Raw genomic sequence first — 13591 nt, forward strand, 5'->3', positions numbered from 1 at the left:
TATGGTGAAGTTGCACTAAAGATCTTAAAGCTGCCCTTGTACAGCCTTTTTTTCCCAGCAGAAAGGGGATTTGCATCAAAGCAGTGAGAAACACTATATCCCCTGTGAAGTGCTTTATGGAAACAAGACAGTGGGAGGTAATCTGTTACCAGCCCAGTAACTCAGGAGCCTGGGATGTTCTGCACCCAGAACCTCCTCTGCTGCCCCCAAAGCACTGGCTGTGGCTCTGGGTCAGGCAGGGAGGCTGAGGCAGCCCCAGCTGGGCTCCCTCTGTGCTCTCCATGCCTCCAGCGCTGGCATCAGGTCAGCAGGGAGAACATGGGCAAGTCTGCAGTGTAAACACAAGTGCAGTCAGAGCATGCAGGTTTCCATTCCCACAGTCCTGCACAGTGTCAGTGCACAGACAGAACAGCTCCATGCACCTTCTGACCAAGGAAAAAACAAGGAGCTGTGGAGATATGAGCAAAAGATTCTGTACAAAATCACTCTCTGGGAAGGCTAAAAATACCTAAGAAAAAGCTTTTGATGTGGCTGCAACATATGTGTAAAAAATACTGTGATTCTCCTGTCCTGGTTAACTATGAAAAATAGAAAATCAAAGCAGGTCCATCAAATGTGAACTGGGATGATGTGGAAGGGGAATAAATACCTGACACAGAGGATGTGATGTTCGTTGGTGCAACAGAAAAACAGCAAGAAGAAATACTACAATTCATGTAAGTTTTAGAACTTTATTTCAAATACCCATAGTTTCCTTTTATATTATCAATGTGCTAGAAGTTCACACTACTGGCAGAATACAGGCGATTTAAAATATACAATATTCAGACACATTTATATGTAACAGAAATGATGGAATGTATTTACAGACATACAGCATGGGATGAAGCTTTAAAATCCTTTACTCTATTACTTACACGTTTACACTGTTTTCAGAAATAACAAAATTAGATCACTTTGTAGAACATCACAATATCTATACAAAAGAATTTTCTGATGTCCAAATCCACCTTACAAGTCCTCTGTTTCCAAAACAGTTTTTCAAAGAACCATTTATAGTCATAAAGGGTAAGAATACCATTTGCCATCCTGCTGCTACCAAGAGCAGAGGTGCCCTGGTACTGTGCAGAGTTTTTAAGCAGGGGGCAGGGCCTTTACAAAAGCCTCTCCTAAAGGGGAACCCCCAGCTGCTCTGCCCTGGCCCCCCAGTGCCATCAGGGGCTCCCAAGTGCCTGGGCTGCTCCACCTGGAGTGTGTGACCTTGCAGAGCCTCAGACAGTGCCCAGGGCTCGCCAGGCTTGAGGATGGAGTGTGGCACCATGGAGTCAGTGTAGGAACACCAGCAGCACAGAACACTGAGGTGGGTCCCTCCCACATCCTCCAGCACAAATGCCCCTAAGAGAAAAGAGCATCTCTTCTTTGCTTTAACACACAGAATAGAACTTTATACATGTTTTCTTTCAAATACTCTTTTCATGGGCTACAACAAAAATTGCACATAACTACACTGAAAAATCCCAACCCATTTTGCAAGAGACAACTGAAGTGGGATTGGTTATAACACATTAAATAAACCGCATGATGAAACTTCAGGTTTGGATCTTTGTCCTAAGCATCTGGACAAGATTTAGTGCTTGCCAGCCTGAAAACCTAAGATTACAAATGTCAAACTAACACAATTACCTACACTGAAACTCCAGAGTGAATGTTGCTTACAACAAAGTACCTGGTGCCAGGGACCTTCTGCCTGCCCGGCCTCCAGCCACAGGTGGCCATGAGCCACTCAGGTTGTGAGCCACACATGGCAAGAGGAAATGGCTCTTTCTTGCAGGCCAGACTCAAGCCCCCACCCCATTGAAAACTACTGTTAATTAAATGACAGAATTTCCACCAACCTGAATACTGTTAAGTTTCACTTTTCTTAAGTGCTGGAGCAATCACCACACCCTCGCAATTCCATGAAGGGAATGGTTTTCTTCAAACAGGGGTATTTAAACAGCCCATGATGGGTGTGCTGGTAAATGCAACAGTCCCTGTAACAACAGGTGACCGAATGTTGGACACCTCCCTCCCTCTCAAATGACGTGCAGAGACAAACACACCAGGAACACTCTGACTGAGTCTGTGGTGTTGCTTGTGAGAGGCAGCATCTTCCCCCCAGCAAACTGCAGCAGACACTTCAGACACCTCTGTGTAACCCTGTGGGAATGACCAAGGCTCCTCACCAACGGCATCAAGTTAAACACAAAAACTACTTAAGGGAGTGAGAATGTGTGGAGCTGCTCTTCCTGTGGGTACTGTGAGTTCCTGTCACCTCTATTCCCTGCAGGGCTCAGGGCACTGTATTTGCCCAGCGTGTGAGGAGGTTTCTCTTTGCAGCTGGGCACTCTTAAGGTGTTCTTCACTTGAAATGTGACCAACCAATGCCATAAAGCAACTGGAATAATTATGAGAAATAGGGGATTCAGCAATCACCACAACCGCCCTTGAAAGAAATACACGAAGCAAAACAAAATGGAAACAAAACTGCAACTCAAAAGGGGGAAAATTAAAATGCAGCTAAGACCAGTCCTTGGCACTCCCACAGCAGATTTTACTGCTGCAAAAATGACTTTTAGCTAATTTGTTTCCATTTCTTCTTCCTTTATCTGCATAAAATCCTCTCAGTGTGTTCTGCTTCAAATATATCCCAGACAGAATATGGCTGATGCCTGGAGTTGCTTTCAGAACATGTACCATGTATTAGTAGCACAATGTTCAGGGACAAAGGAACCACATGGGTGGAAACTGGATTTTGTGAGGCCTTTTTGGGGGGCAGGGGGGAAAGAATTGTTAATTGGTCTGGTAGTGAGCTTGGCCTTGTCACTAGGACCAGAGCATAGAGACCTGTCTCTATTTTGCACATCAGCTTTCCAGGAAAATGCAAAATTTGTCAGTTGCCTCTCCCACTTCTGTACTGTGAATTTCCATTATTGAGGAATCAAGTAACAGCAGTTCTGTAAAACCAGCACATCTCTACATAAACTCCAACTAATAAAGGGCTTTATTGAAAGCCTTGTCTAACCCTTCAGAGCTGCCTTAGCACAGAGCTGCTCTGACAACACCCAGCCCACCTGGGGAACTTGAGAACTGTGCTCTTAACACGATCCATGCTGTGCCTGCAGCGGATGCTTCAGCCCCTCATAAATGCGTTAGCTTTGAGGATTTCTAATGACCAGCAGGGCAGGCTGGCACTGTTCCCACTGCAGGGGAATGCACGGGATTCTGGTGATCCCACAAAACCACCAGAAGGGGATGTGAGGACAGGGGCAATCTCCCTCCACTGCTGTTGGAAAAGTGTTCAGATAAAGACATGTTAAAACCCAAACAGAAAGTGAACCCAGCAAGAATGCTGATGGGATTAATCCCATTTGAGCAGATCTGACTTAGTATCTTTTACTAACGTGTTTCTGTCAGAGAAAACATGCAGTAATTTTTTCATTGGGGAAAAAAAAAGTGTTTTTTTCTTCAACTTTTAGTGATGAGGACCTACCAAGGCAAGTGACAGCTGTGTGAAGTTTGACCCTGTTATCAAACACTGCAGGTTAAGATTGTGTGATGCAATTAAAAAAAATATTATAATAGAAATAGCCATTCTTTGGAGGCAAAGAAACTCAATTTCTTTGCACCCTGTGGGTAAGGAAAGTAATTTAATTCCCTATGTGCCCACTGCAGCAACACCCTTTTTTTTTTCTTTTTACAAATTCCCCTAGGAATTGCTTTCCAGACTCTAAACCCATTTCTTCATCCTGCAAGATCCATTTCTACAGCTGGCTCCAACAGCCAGCCACTAGAATTCCCTGCCCTCCTCCCAATGAACTCTCATTTTTTAAATAAGGGGCAAAAATATTGGTAATAAAAATGTTCCTGGAAACTGCTGTGATCTCCAAAAAAAATGGAGAAATGAAGTAAAACATTCCTGTCAGGAATCACGGAAACTCATTTCCTTAGAACAGAGCTCTGTGTGTTTGGATGCACTGCATGGGCAGTAAAGTCTTCAGGTCCTTCTGCTTAGCCAAGGTAACCCAAAAGGTCCCGGAGGTCTTTACACAGCAGACAAGTGGTGCAGTGGCTGCTGCTTTGGGGGTGCCAGCTCCAGGAGCGCCTGGACAGTCACAGCTACCTGTGTCAAACCTTTCTCTTCTAAAATATGCAGAGGCAAACATAATTGCTCCTGAATGGGGAACAAAACAAAGACAAAAACAAAATGGATGAAAACCACTCAACTGAAAAGAAAAAAAATTAAGCAAAAGGTGACTGAAATATGAAATGTTATGGACAGGCAGCACACACACAGGGGTAGGACATGAGATTTCTGCTTGTGACAAAGGAACCATGACCATGGCTACTCAAGAAAGGTGGCCTTGGGCTAATCTCTTGTGTTCTTTTAATAGAAAACTCTATAAATAAAATTTGAAAAAGAAGTGTGGGAGAAAAGGGGAATAGCAAATTGTCCTCCATCCCTGCCCACACTGAGATGGCAGCAGTTTATGAAACCAAAGTAGATGAACTTGAGGAGGGGGTTGCTTCAATACGATCAATGTGCTACAACACAGCGCAGGAGAGGAACCACAGCTTCCTTCCCAAATCACCTTCTGGAGAGAGTCCTCCTGGGACAAGCCTGTTCAGCTACAGCTGTGAGGGAAGCCCTGCTGGGGAGCAGGGAATGAGCCACTGTCACTCACTCACCTCCCCAAAGTGCCCCTGCTTCGTGGGTGGCCCCCAAAATCATCCTGAGGAGTAACAGTAATACACAACATGCAAAAAGAGGTTTCAAAGTGTTTATTAACAGTTGTGCTATTCTCAGTCTAAGATGTATTTAAAGCCTCATCCTACAGAAGTCCTTGGCACCTCCTGGCCATCCTCACTCCACAACAGCCAGGATACATGTCCAACAGTTCTCTGTATCTGCAGAAAACAACCCAAGTGTGTCCTTCCTATAGAACTACAGAGACTATTTTTCATGGGTCATTTCCACATCAACTGGCATTTCTCCACTCCTTGAGTCTTTACTGATTTTTGAGGTTAAAGAAATCCTACAGCACAAACAGTGGCAGCCAACACTCCTCCCTCAAACTCCGAGCAGAGAGAAAACAAGTGAGCCCCGACTGCAATTCTCATAGAAAGCCGTATGTTCAGGCTAAAATACATTTTTCTTCCAGCAAATGTATATTACTTTGAAAAAAGTGTGCTTTTTGAGAAAATACTTGTAAACTTGAGTAAATATGCCTTATCTTTTTCTTACGTATGCAAACAGATAAGGGGGAAAAAGCTTTGGAATGACTCCATACCACAGACAGTAATGACAAACAAAATTTAAAAACTGGAAGGCACTGTTAGTGTAAAACCCCTTGCAGCTTTTATCACAGTGTTCATTAGAAGTTAAAAAACACAGGAACCGAGTTCATTTTAGTTCATACCAGTAAGCAGTGCAAAAATAGCTTACTTAAAAGTAAAACAATCTTCCCCTGTCAAAAGTCCCTTCTTTACTCAGTGATGTTTGGCTTGGACAGAACACTTTGTGTGGCTTGGACAGAAGGCAGCAGCTCTTACTTGCTCCTTTGATAAAAACTCACTTCATGGTACAAGAGCTTGTGAGACCCACATACACATAACACATTTTTACTGGTAGTGACCACATTTGCAACTGAACTCCTGTGTACCTTAAACTGTGCTTCAGAGGTGTTCCAGGATATGGCTGGAATACCAACACCACTTGCACTGGGCTTCCAAGCCATTTACTGCACTTGCAGATATAACAAAATTTATTGAAGACAGATTTGGAACAGCCATTTCCTGAACACTTACCTGTCACTGGTATCTGAGCAGAGCTCCCTGAATGGATCTCCACTGTGAGGAGACATGGTCTGTTACACACATGGGAAGTGCCCTGAAGTTCTGAGGTGTCCCTGAGACATTAAAGCATTAAAGCACCAGGATGCTTTCCCTGGGGAGGGAAAGGCTGTGAAGCTTTATGGAAGACTAACTGAGTTTTGTAAAACAGTGAAGAGTGCTTGTGCAGCCAGGCCTTATGTTTGTGCAATTGCATGATACAAGTGTTTCTGAAAATGACAGGATAAGAGGAAGAAGGGAATAAGCATGGAACAAGCTTGGGTTGGAGTGCCCAAGATCAATGGACAATTCAACAAGTTTTTGGTAAGTCTTATCCAGATCACAGTAAAATGCTGTGACATTCTGTAGCACCTGACAGGATCATAAAGATTTTTCTTTCTCTGACAGAAAACTTTTCTCTTAAAGCTGTTGAAGATCTTAATTTCTCTGAAATTTTTCTGCTTGAACTGTTATAATGTTCAAGTAGCTCAGGATTCACTGACAGTTGTTTTGAAAATCCTGAATCAAAGTAATACAGCAGAGCCTATACATTTGAGAAATCAAATGCTCTTAGATGCAGGATAAAGGACTGGGGGTAAAAAAACAAACCAGTTATAGAGTTCTGTGAATGACACCAGACCATGTCTCCTAAGACTGGGAGATCACATCAAGAACATTGACATTGAAAAAAATACTTCACATTGTTTAACATTTTTCATCAGATAATCCTCAAAGTGGTTGCATTTCCCATTACACAGATGGGGGAACAGAGGCACCAACTGACACTGCAGTTTTCACTATACCACTGGTCAGCAGACTACAGCATGCACCACATGTCCTGACCTCAGCCCTCGCTGGAGCCCAGGGACAGCACCTCCTCCCTTGGAAGGCATTTCATCTGCTCAACGTGACACAGCAAATACAAATGGGAATTGGGTCACGGACGGTGCCGTGGGTGCACCAACGTGTTTGTACATTGTACTTGTCACCTCTGTCCCATCCGTGGGAAACAAAGCACTTCATACACACAGTCTTGGCAAAGCCCAGAATCTGTTCCCAAGCACTGGAGTGATGGAGGGAGGAAGCAGCACCACTATCCTTCACTAGAGAAAAAAGACCCAGCGATAGAACATACAGAGCGTTAGCATTAGAGTACAGTAAAACACCACAAAGCCCCAGAGCTGAACGGAAAGGGACACAAGACTGGATTCTTCTGAATCTGTCCCCAGGGAAAGAAGAGTCTCAACTGTTCTTTTAACGCTGAGGTTTAGCTGGAGAATGTCAGAAGGGGAACAAAGATTGTCCTGTCCAGAGTGTGTGAGCAGGAAGGGAAAACAGACAGAAAAAAAAGGTCAGTCAGTTAGCCATAGCAACATCCACGAAGCAGTTATCAGACATCTCAGATACAACCTACACATTTGAGAAGCACATCACAGCTGGTTAATTCTCACACAGAAATCTGCAAGACTCCCATTGCAAAGAACTCAATGTCAGTGTTTAGTGTGCAGTGAGGTGCCTGTCACCTCTCCAGCTCCCAGACGTAATTATTCCTTGTTGTTAAAAACAGCAGTTTACACAAGCCTTAGTGAGACCCATTTTTCTCCAGAAGTGAAGAGGTTACAGGTATCTGAGATGCTGCTGGCATTGAGTACTCACCACAGTTCAGCCTCCACATGTAACTTAATGAAAACAGCAGGACAAGGAATAATTTATGTGTAACTGATGCTTGAATGCAGCATCCTGCAGAAATATCTATTACTAATTAGAGTTTAAGAGTTCTCTAAGTATTCCCATTGTGTGTCTCCCATCTCCCTTTCCCACAGGTAACTGCTAATAATCAGTGAAATCTAGATGCATGGATCAACCTGTTCAGCTGAGGGCTTCCTTTGATCCAAGGGCTTTAAAACCACCAAAGTCCTAAGGAAATTGCTGCTCTGCTGTGGTGCCTGTAATTAGCCCTTTCTGAAAGTAGCCTTCCCCTTAAAAGGCAAGTACTCCTACATGGATCCATGCTTTCAGAAAGCCTATTATTTTTGTAATTAGAATGGAAATGAAATGAAAAACCTTCAAGCAACTTTTCAAGAAAAACATACCAGGCTGCGATGCCATTCTGGTACCATACAGGTATCTGATGTTCACATCTCAGCAGAGATTTAATGCAGACATGTGAGAGCAGCTCTGGGTTCAGGGGGGGTATTTTACTAAGTTTTCCCAGAGAGAACTCCTTGAACTCTTTCACATTAAAACAAGATATATGAGAAAACAGGAGAGCCCTACACAGCAGGGATAGCAGATGCAGCAGCCTGGGTTTACAGGGGACTTTTTCTTGATTGGCCTTTGTGTTTGTTTGGTTTTGATTGTGGGTCATTCCAATGATCTTCGTACTGCAATCCCATAAAAATGACATCTTCATACTTGAGGGAGCTATAAATAGGGAAGCTGGGATGGAATTGCACAATGCCGCAGATGAATTTATATTGTGCAGTTCTGCTGGGATTGAAAGTTCAAAGGTTTTAAGGGGACAAAGCAGTGCAGGATCTCCCAGCACTAAGGATCACTTACAACTCCCTAGCCCCTTCTAACACAATTCACCACTGAGCCATGTAAAACTGCTAGGCAGCTCAATAAATAAGTCATCCTAAAGTGCCAGTGGCTCAAATGTCTGCAAGTGATCTGAAAACACCAGAAAATCCTGCATGACTGACTCAAGAACTGATTTAGATGTAGCTGGGAAATGAGTCATAGGGTCTACTTCTCCCTCTCAGAATACAAAAGAAACCAGCAGCTACAACAGAAACACCAATGCTCAGCAATGTAAAAACCCAAATCAATTAGTGCACTGGAAGGGAAATTAGGAAAAATATAATATATTAAAACTATTTGTATTGAGAGAGCTGCTGAATAAGACAAAGTGCAAAGGACAGGACAGCATAAAACGGGATAACTGGGACCAAAAGGATAAGATGGACTATTTATTATGTGTCCACCTCCTAGATATTACAAGTTTCAAAAGGGGACAAGAAAGACAGACTTCTACCATTGGTACATAACAAAAGTAGGAACTATGCAAAGACAGCTACCATCAGAGAAAGGCCAATAATTCTGTGACTTGATGGTAAGACAGTAAAGACATTTATGTAAGAGAATTATTGGGAAGGAACATGAAAAGCTTTGGGATAAAAACAAAAAAGACATGCAAACCATCATCCAGATTTTTATCCCACTTTTAAGCTGTCACATACCTAATATTGAGAAAATGTAACTGGTTTTATAGAACCTGCCAGTTCTAAAGGCAGACTCAAAGTCCATCAGCTATTATGAATTTGATGTACAGTATTTAAGTGAATCTATACTGAAATATAAAACCTATATACTACACCCTGATAAACTGTACCTGGCTTCATTTTGCTCTGGAAGACCACGCAAGGTAAGTCTGATGTATACTGCAGGACAGCTTGTACCTGAACCTTTTAAACTTTTAATCATTTTGTTTTAATCCAATATTCCAAAAAAAGTTTTATTTTGTGAAGCACCAGGCAAAAATACATCTAAAACATATCAAGGCATCAGAAATACATACCTGAGGCACTCCAATCCTTCTGCAAGCTTCCAAGAAATTCTCCACGTTTCGTCTGCATTTTGCCATTGTAAGTTTAGGCTGCAAAGGAGCAAAGGCATACAGTGTTCTTAACTGGCAAGGTTTGAAAAGATTTTACATTTTATTTAAATAAAACTGTTAATAAATCTCTTTGCCAAAACACTGCGCTGACATAAGCTTGTCTAATTCAAAGCAGGCTCTGCTGAAGTTTGCTTTTCTTAGAAAACCATCCCAGTTTTCAAAGTTGTTTTATGAAAAGCTAAGTTATGAATGCTGGATGATTTTAAAAAAAGGACAGTTCTAAGCCCTGCAATATTTATATACACAGTGTTATATAAAACTGGCTAACACTTTTAGTGACTACATTATAATCACTTAAAAAATGTCTTTTGATGAAATGCACATCCATGGCTTCCAGGCTGTGATTTCAGAGCAATTTCATGACATAAAGCAATCAAGAATCTGTTTTGGATTACTATAATGTAAAACTATATAAATATCAAACCATACTTCAATTAACAAAGAGGTAAAAAAAAAAAGGCTAGGTGAAAAAAAAATAATGTCAGAAAACTGGAAGTGAAGCTTGCTGCTTGTCAGTCTCTTGTAGATGTGTTTAATGGAGCTGTCTGAATTGCACTCACTGGCATTTTTTCAACTGAGTTTTTTTTCTGCAGTCAGTTTTCACACCTCTTCAGACATACCACAGCACAGGCTCTGTCTTGTTCCTGCTCTCAAAGCTTATTCTCTTCTGGTTCAAGAGACACAAGTTCCCTGCTCCTATGAACATATTTTGGAGCAGCAGGCAGCAGCCTCCAGGTGTTCAACACTTCCCTAAGTGATGGGGTTTCCTCTGTCCCCTTCCTGTGCTGTGTTCCCCACCAAGGAAGCAGGTTAAAGGCCAGCACTGGCCTCTTTCTCCCAAAGGACCAAGGGAGTACAAAGATCACACTGTGCCTGGGCATGATGTGATGCCTCTTCTGCTCCTGGAGCCACACGACTCCAGGCTGCCTCTTCCTTGGGATTCACATGACAAAGCCACAATTTAATTCCTAACACAGAACATTCACTGCACATCAAACCAGGCCATTGAAAAGATCTCACTGATGCAAGTCTCCTGAGCAGTGGGTCCCTGTCTTTGCTTGGAATGATCCCACAATCTGCCTAAAGTGTTGGTGTGTCCAGCTCAGTCATTCTTAAAATAACGGGGCCATCTGCCTGGTCACATCCAGTCCCAGGGACACAATGACACACTCGGCAGCCCTGGAAGCATCTGTTCAGATTCCAATCAACACGAAGACTCACTCCAAAGGAAGGATAAGTGAAAACTACATGCACATTTCAACTTCTTCCCCAAGGAACAATCTCTCGTTTTTTTCCTTATTCATACAATTTAAAGGTGCACAACAAGCAATCTGCCTGTCCACATTACTTTCAAGTAGCTGATCCTAAATATTTTCACTGAACTTTCTGATTGCCACAAACACAAACTGGATAAATAATCTGTTGGTATCTCACAGATTTTGATCTTCCTCTAATTCTGTGCTTTTCCTACCAAATAGACTACAATACTTCCCTGCTCTCAACAGTCCCCTGACAAAGCCACCTTTTTTTCCTGTTATCAGAAAGGTACGACAGGATTTGTTTTGTTCCAGGAGATGACGTTCTCCAAGTATCTTGAGTGTGTTCTGCTAAAATTCCTAAGCAGAGGAATTTGTAGTGCTGCAGACACAGGAATCAACTTAGTCTCTACTTGGTTTCACTGTCTTGTGTAGTGGGATCCTACTTGTTGTAATTCCCTACTATGTTTTCCTGAACTTCTCAGTCATTTTGATCTTTTAAAATTTTAGTTTTCACGCTGAACTGTCTCGTATTTCACTGATTTTGAAATTAATGTGTTTAGGGAGCACATAAAAATGTTAGCATTTGCTTACAAGCTGTTACAAGTAATTTCCTTTAAATGAAAAAAACCCGAACAGAATTTCCTTTAGTGACACTACAGACCTTTTGTAACAGTACAGATGGTTATTTTTTGTCACATACATTCACTGAGGAGAATGCTGATTTTAGTGTCTGTCTGGATGACAGGACTTTGCAGGCTATCACTCTGGACAGCCACAAAGCAGTGTCACTGCTGCACACTTACAACTGCAGGCGAGGGCACGTGGATGCTGGGGACAGAGCGGGGCCGCACGTGGTTGGCCAAGTGGCACAGGACGACGCCGTCGGTGAGAGCCGCGCCGAGGTCGCTGGGCAGGGACACCTTCAGCCGCGACTCGATGTTCTGTGGGACACCAACAGGGACACACAGGGGGCTCAGAGCTCCTGCAGGCAACTCTGCAGAGTTCCTGCACTACAACTCTGTCTGTCCTCATGGCATTTCCAACCAGCTTGCTGAATAACCCCGAGGAAAGCCCTGTGCATTACTGTGCCCAGGGCTGGCCACAGTCTGGGAGCAACTGAGTTCAACGAAGAACAGCTTTCATTGTACAGCACAGTGGACTAATACAACCATTATTCAAAAATAATGGAAATCAGGCTCTAGGAACAGTATTCTTAACCGTACATGTTCTCAGAGAATGGTTCTGCCAAGGGAAGTGAAAATAATTGTCTTTGTGGGTTGGAGGACAACACAATTAACAAAAGTCAAGACAATATTTTTGCCTTTAAAATAAAAACTGAACTATTTGGCATAAGCAGTCTTTTAAAAAGAAGGCAGTTAGCATTTGTTTAAGAGAACGAATAAAAATTCAATTTAGGCTTTCAAACTCAATTAAAATGCTGTGTGAATATCACCAACTTGTAATACTGTACAAAATTTAAGTATTAAAAAAAATTAAGCTTACCTGGGGAGCAGAACAAGAGACAGACTACAGAGAATGCAATCTGAGACAACATAAGTGAGGGTCTGCAGACACCATCAAATTTTATCTAACATAGTTGCCTGTCTCCTTTAGAGAAAGGAGACTGTCCTTACTTCAAAACTTCCCCCCAAAGAGAGGGAATTTTTTCTATCTGGAATGCTTATGACTTTTAAGATTAGCTTGACTTTTAAGATTAGCTTCAGTAAGTATATTCTTATTTATTGGGAAAATTCAACAATTAATTACAGCACCTCAAGAAATCCCTTCATGCTCTGCAGAAACAAGTCTGGGGCAAAGCAGAGCAGTACCTTAATGCCATGTGGCATTTCCAATATTTCTGTTTATTGTCATTGTACCTGGGCATAAACCAGGAGTGTGGTGCCCCTGGGCAGACAAAAACCATAAATATTAGAAACATTATTGGCTCAAGTGTTCTGCACTTAACTAAGGATAAGGCAAGAATCAACAGACAGATCTAGAGTACACGAGGAAACCATGATGGCAGCATGACTGGCAGCAGTCTCTGCACTCCATCTGCTCATCTGTCAGCTTTATAGCAAAAACGAATTTAAAAAAAGAGATTAAAAGGAAACAGTAAAGGCAGCTTTCCAGGCAGCTCCTTACAAGTGTGAAAGATGATAAGGAAGAAAGGAAGCACACATAAAAGCAGAGTTCACCAGACATTTAAGAGCAGGACTTGACATAATTTATTATACAGAATTTGAAGCTGACTTTAACTACCACAAACAACCAAGTGAACACCACTGCACCCATCTGAAAGAAGTGCACAGACTGTACCCCACATTTCATTTTCAACTGTGCCCCATATTGGTTCAGTGAAACTTGTCCATAAGACAAAGGCAGACTTAGCAGGGTCACAAAGTGCATTTCCTGCTATGTCCAAGTTCTGGCTCCTGGCAGCACTGACCTTGCGTAGCTGCTCTATCAGCTCCAGCTCCTCCTCCCGCTGCTTGGAGTTTTGTCTCACTCGAGGGTCTGCAGAATCATTAGCAGGAGACAAGGCACAGGTAGAGGATGAAGCAACAGCTAAAACAGCAGCATGAAGGAAAGAAAATCACTAAGCACAGTTTGGCTTCATGTTGTTTGCTACTGCACTGCACACAAAGCTCCAGAATGGGTACGTTACATTCCTTTTCACAAATCTCTTTCTTACCTTTGATTATGAATCAAACTAATGGTCTACCAACCTAAATCAGATGTCAACACAATTCCCTCACTGTTTAGATTGTGATCTTTCTGT

At 42.4% G+C, this 13591-nt stretch overlaps 1 protein-coding gene across 14 annotated transcripts in view; it reads right to left on the reverse strand.

Annotated features, from left to right (window-relative positions):
• Positions 1-720: 720 nt before the first annotated feature.
• LRCH3 (leucine rich repeats and calponin homology domain containing 3) overlaps positions 721-13591 on the reverse strand; it is a 61528-nt gene continuing 48657 nt past the window's right edge. For 9 of the 14 annotated variants that reach the window (XM_030954034.1, XM_030954043.1, XM_030954039.1 and 6 more), the window contains 4 exons: positions 13259-13377; positions 11613-11750; positions 9452-9529; positions 4225-7175 (listed from right to left, as the gene is read on the reverse strand). In XM_030954034.1, the coding sequence (XP_030809894.1) occupies positions 6975-7175; positions 9452-9529; positions 11613-11750; positions 13259-13377 (536 nt within the window). In that variant the 3' untranslated portion in view covers positions 4225-6974. The other 5 variants (XM_030954044.1, XM_030954042.1, XM_030954038.1 and 2 more) reach the window with 2 other exon arrangements.

Source organism: Camarhynchus parvulus, chromosome 9, assembly GCF_901933205.1.
Source record: "Camarhynchus parvulus chromosome 9, STF_HiC, whole genome shotgun sequence".
NCBI classification, from domain to species: Eukaryota; Metazoa; Chordata; class Aves; order Passeriformes; family Thraupidae; genus Camarhynchus; species Camarhynchus parvulus.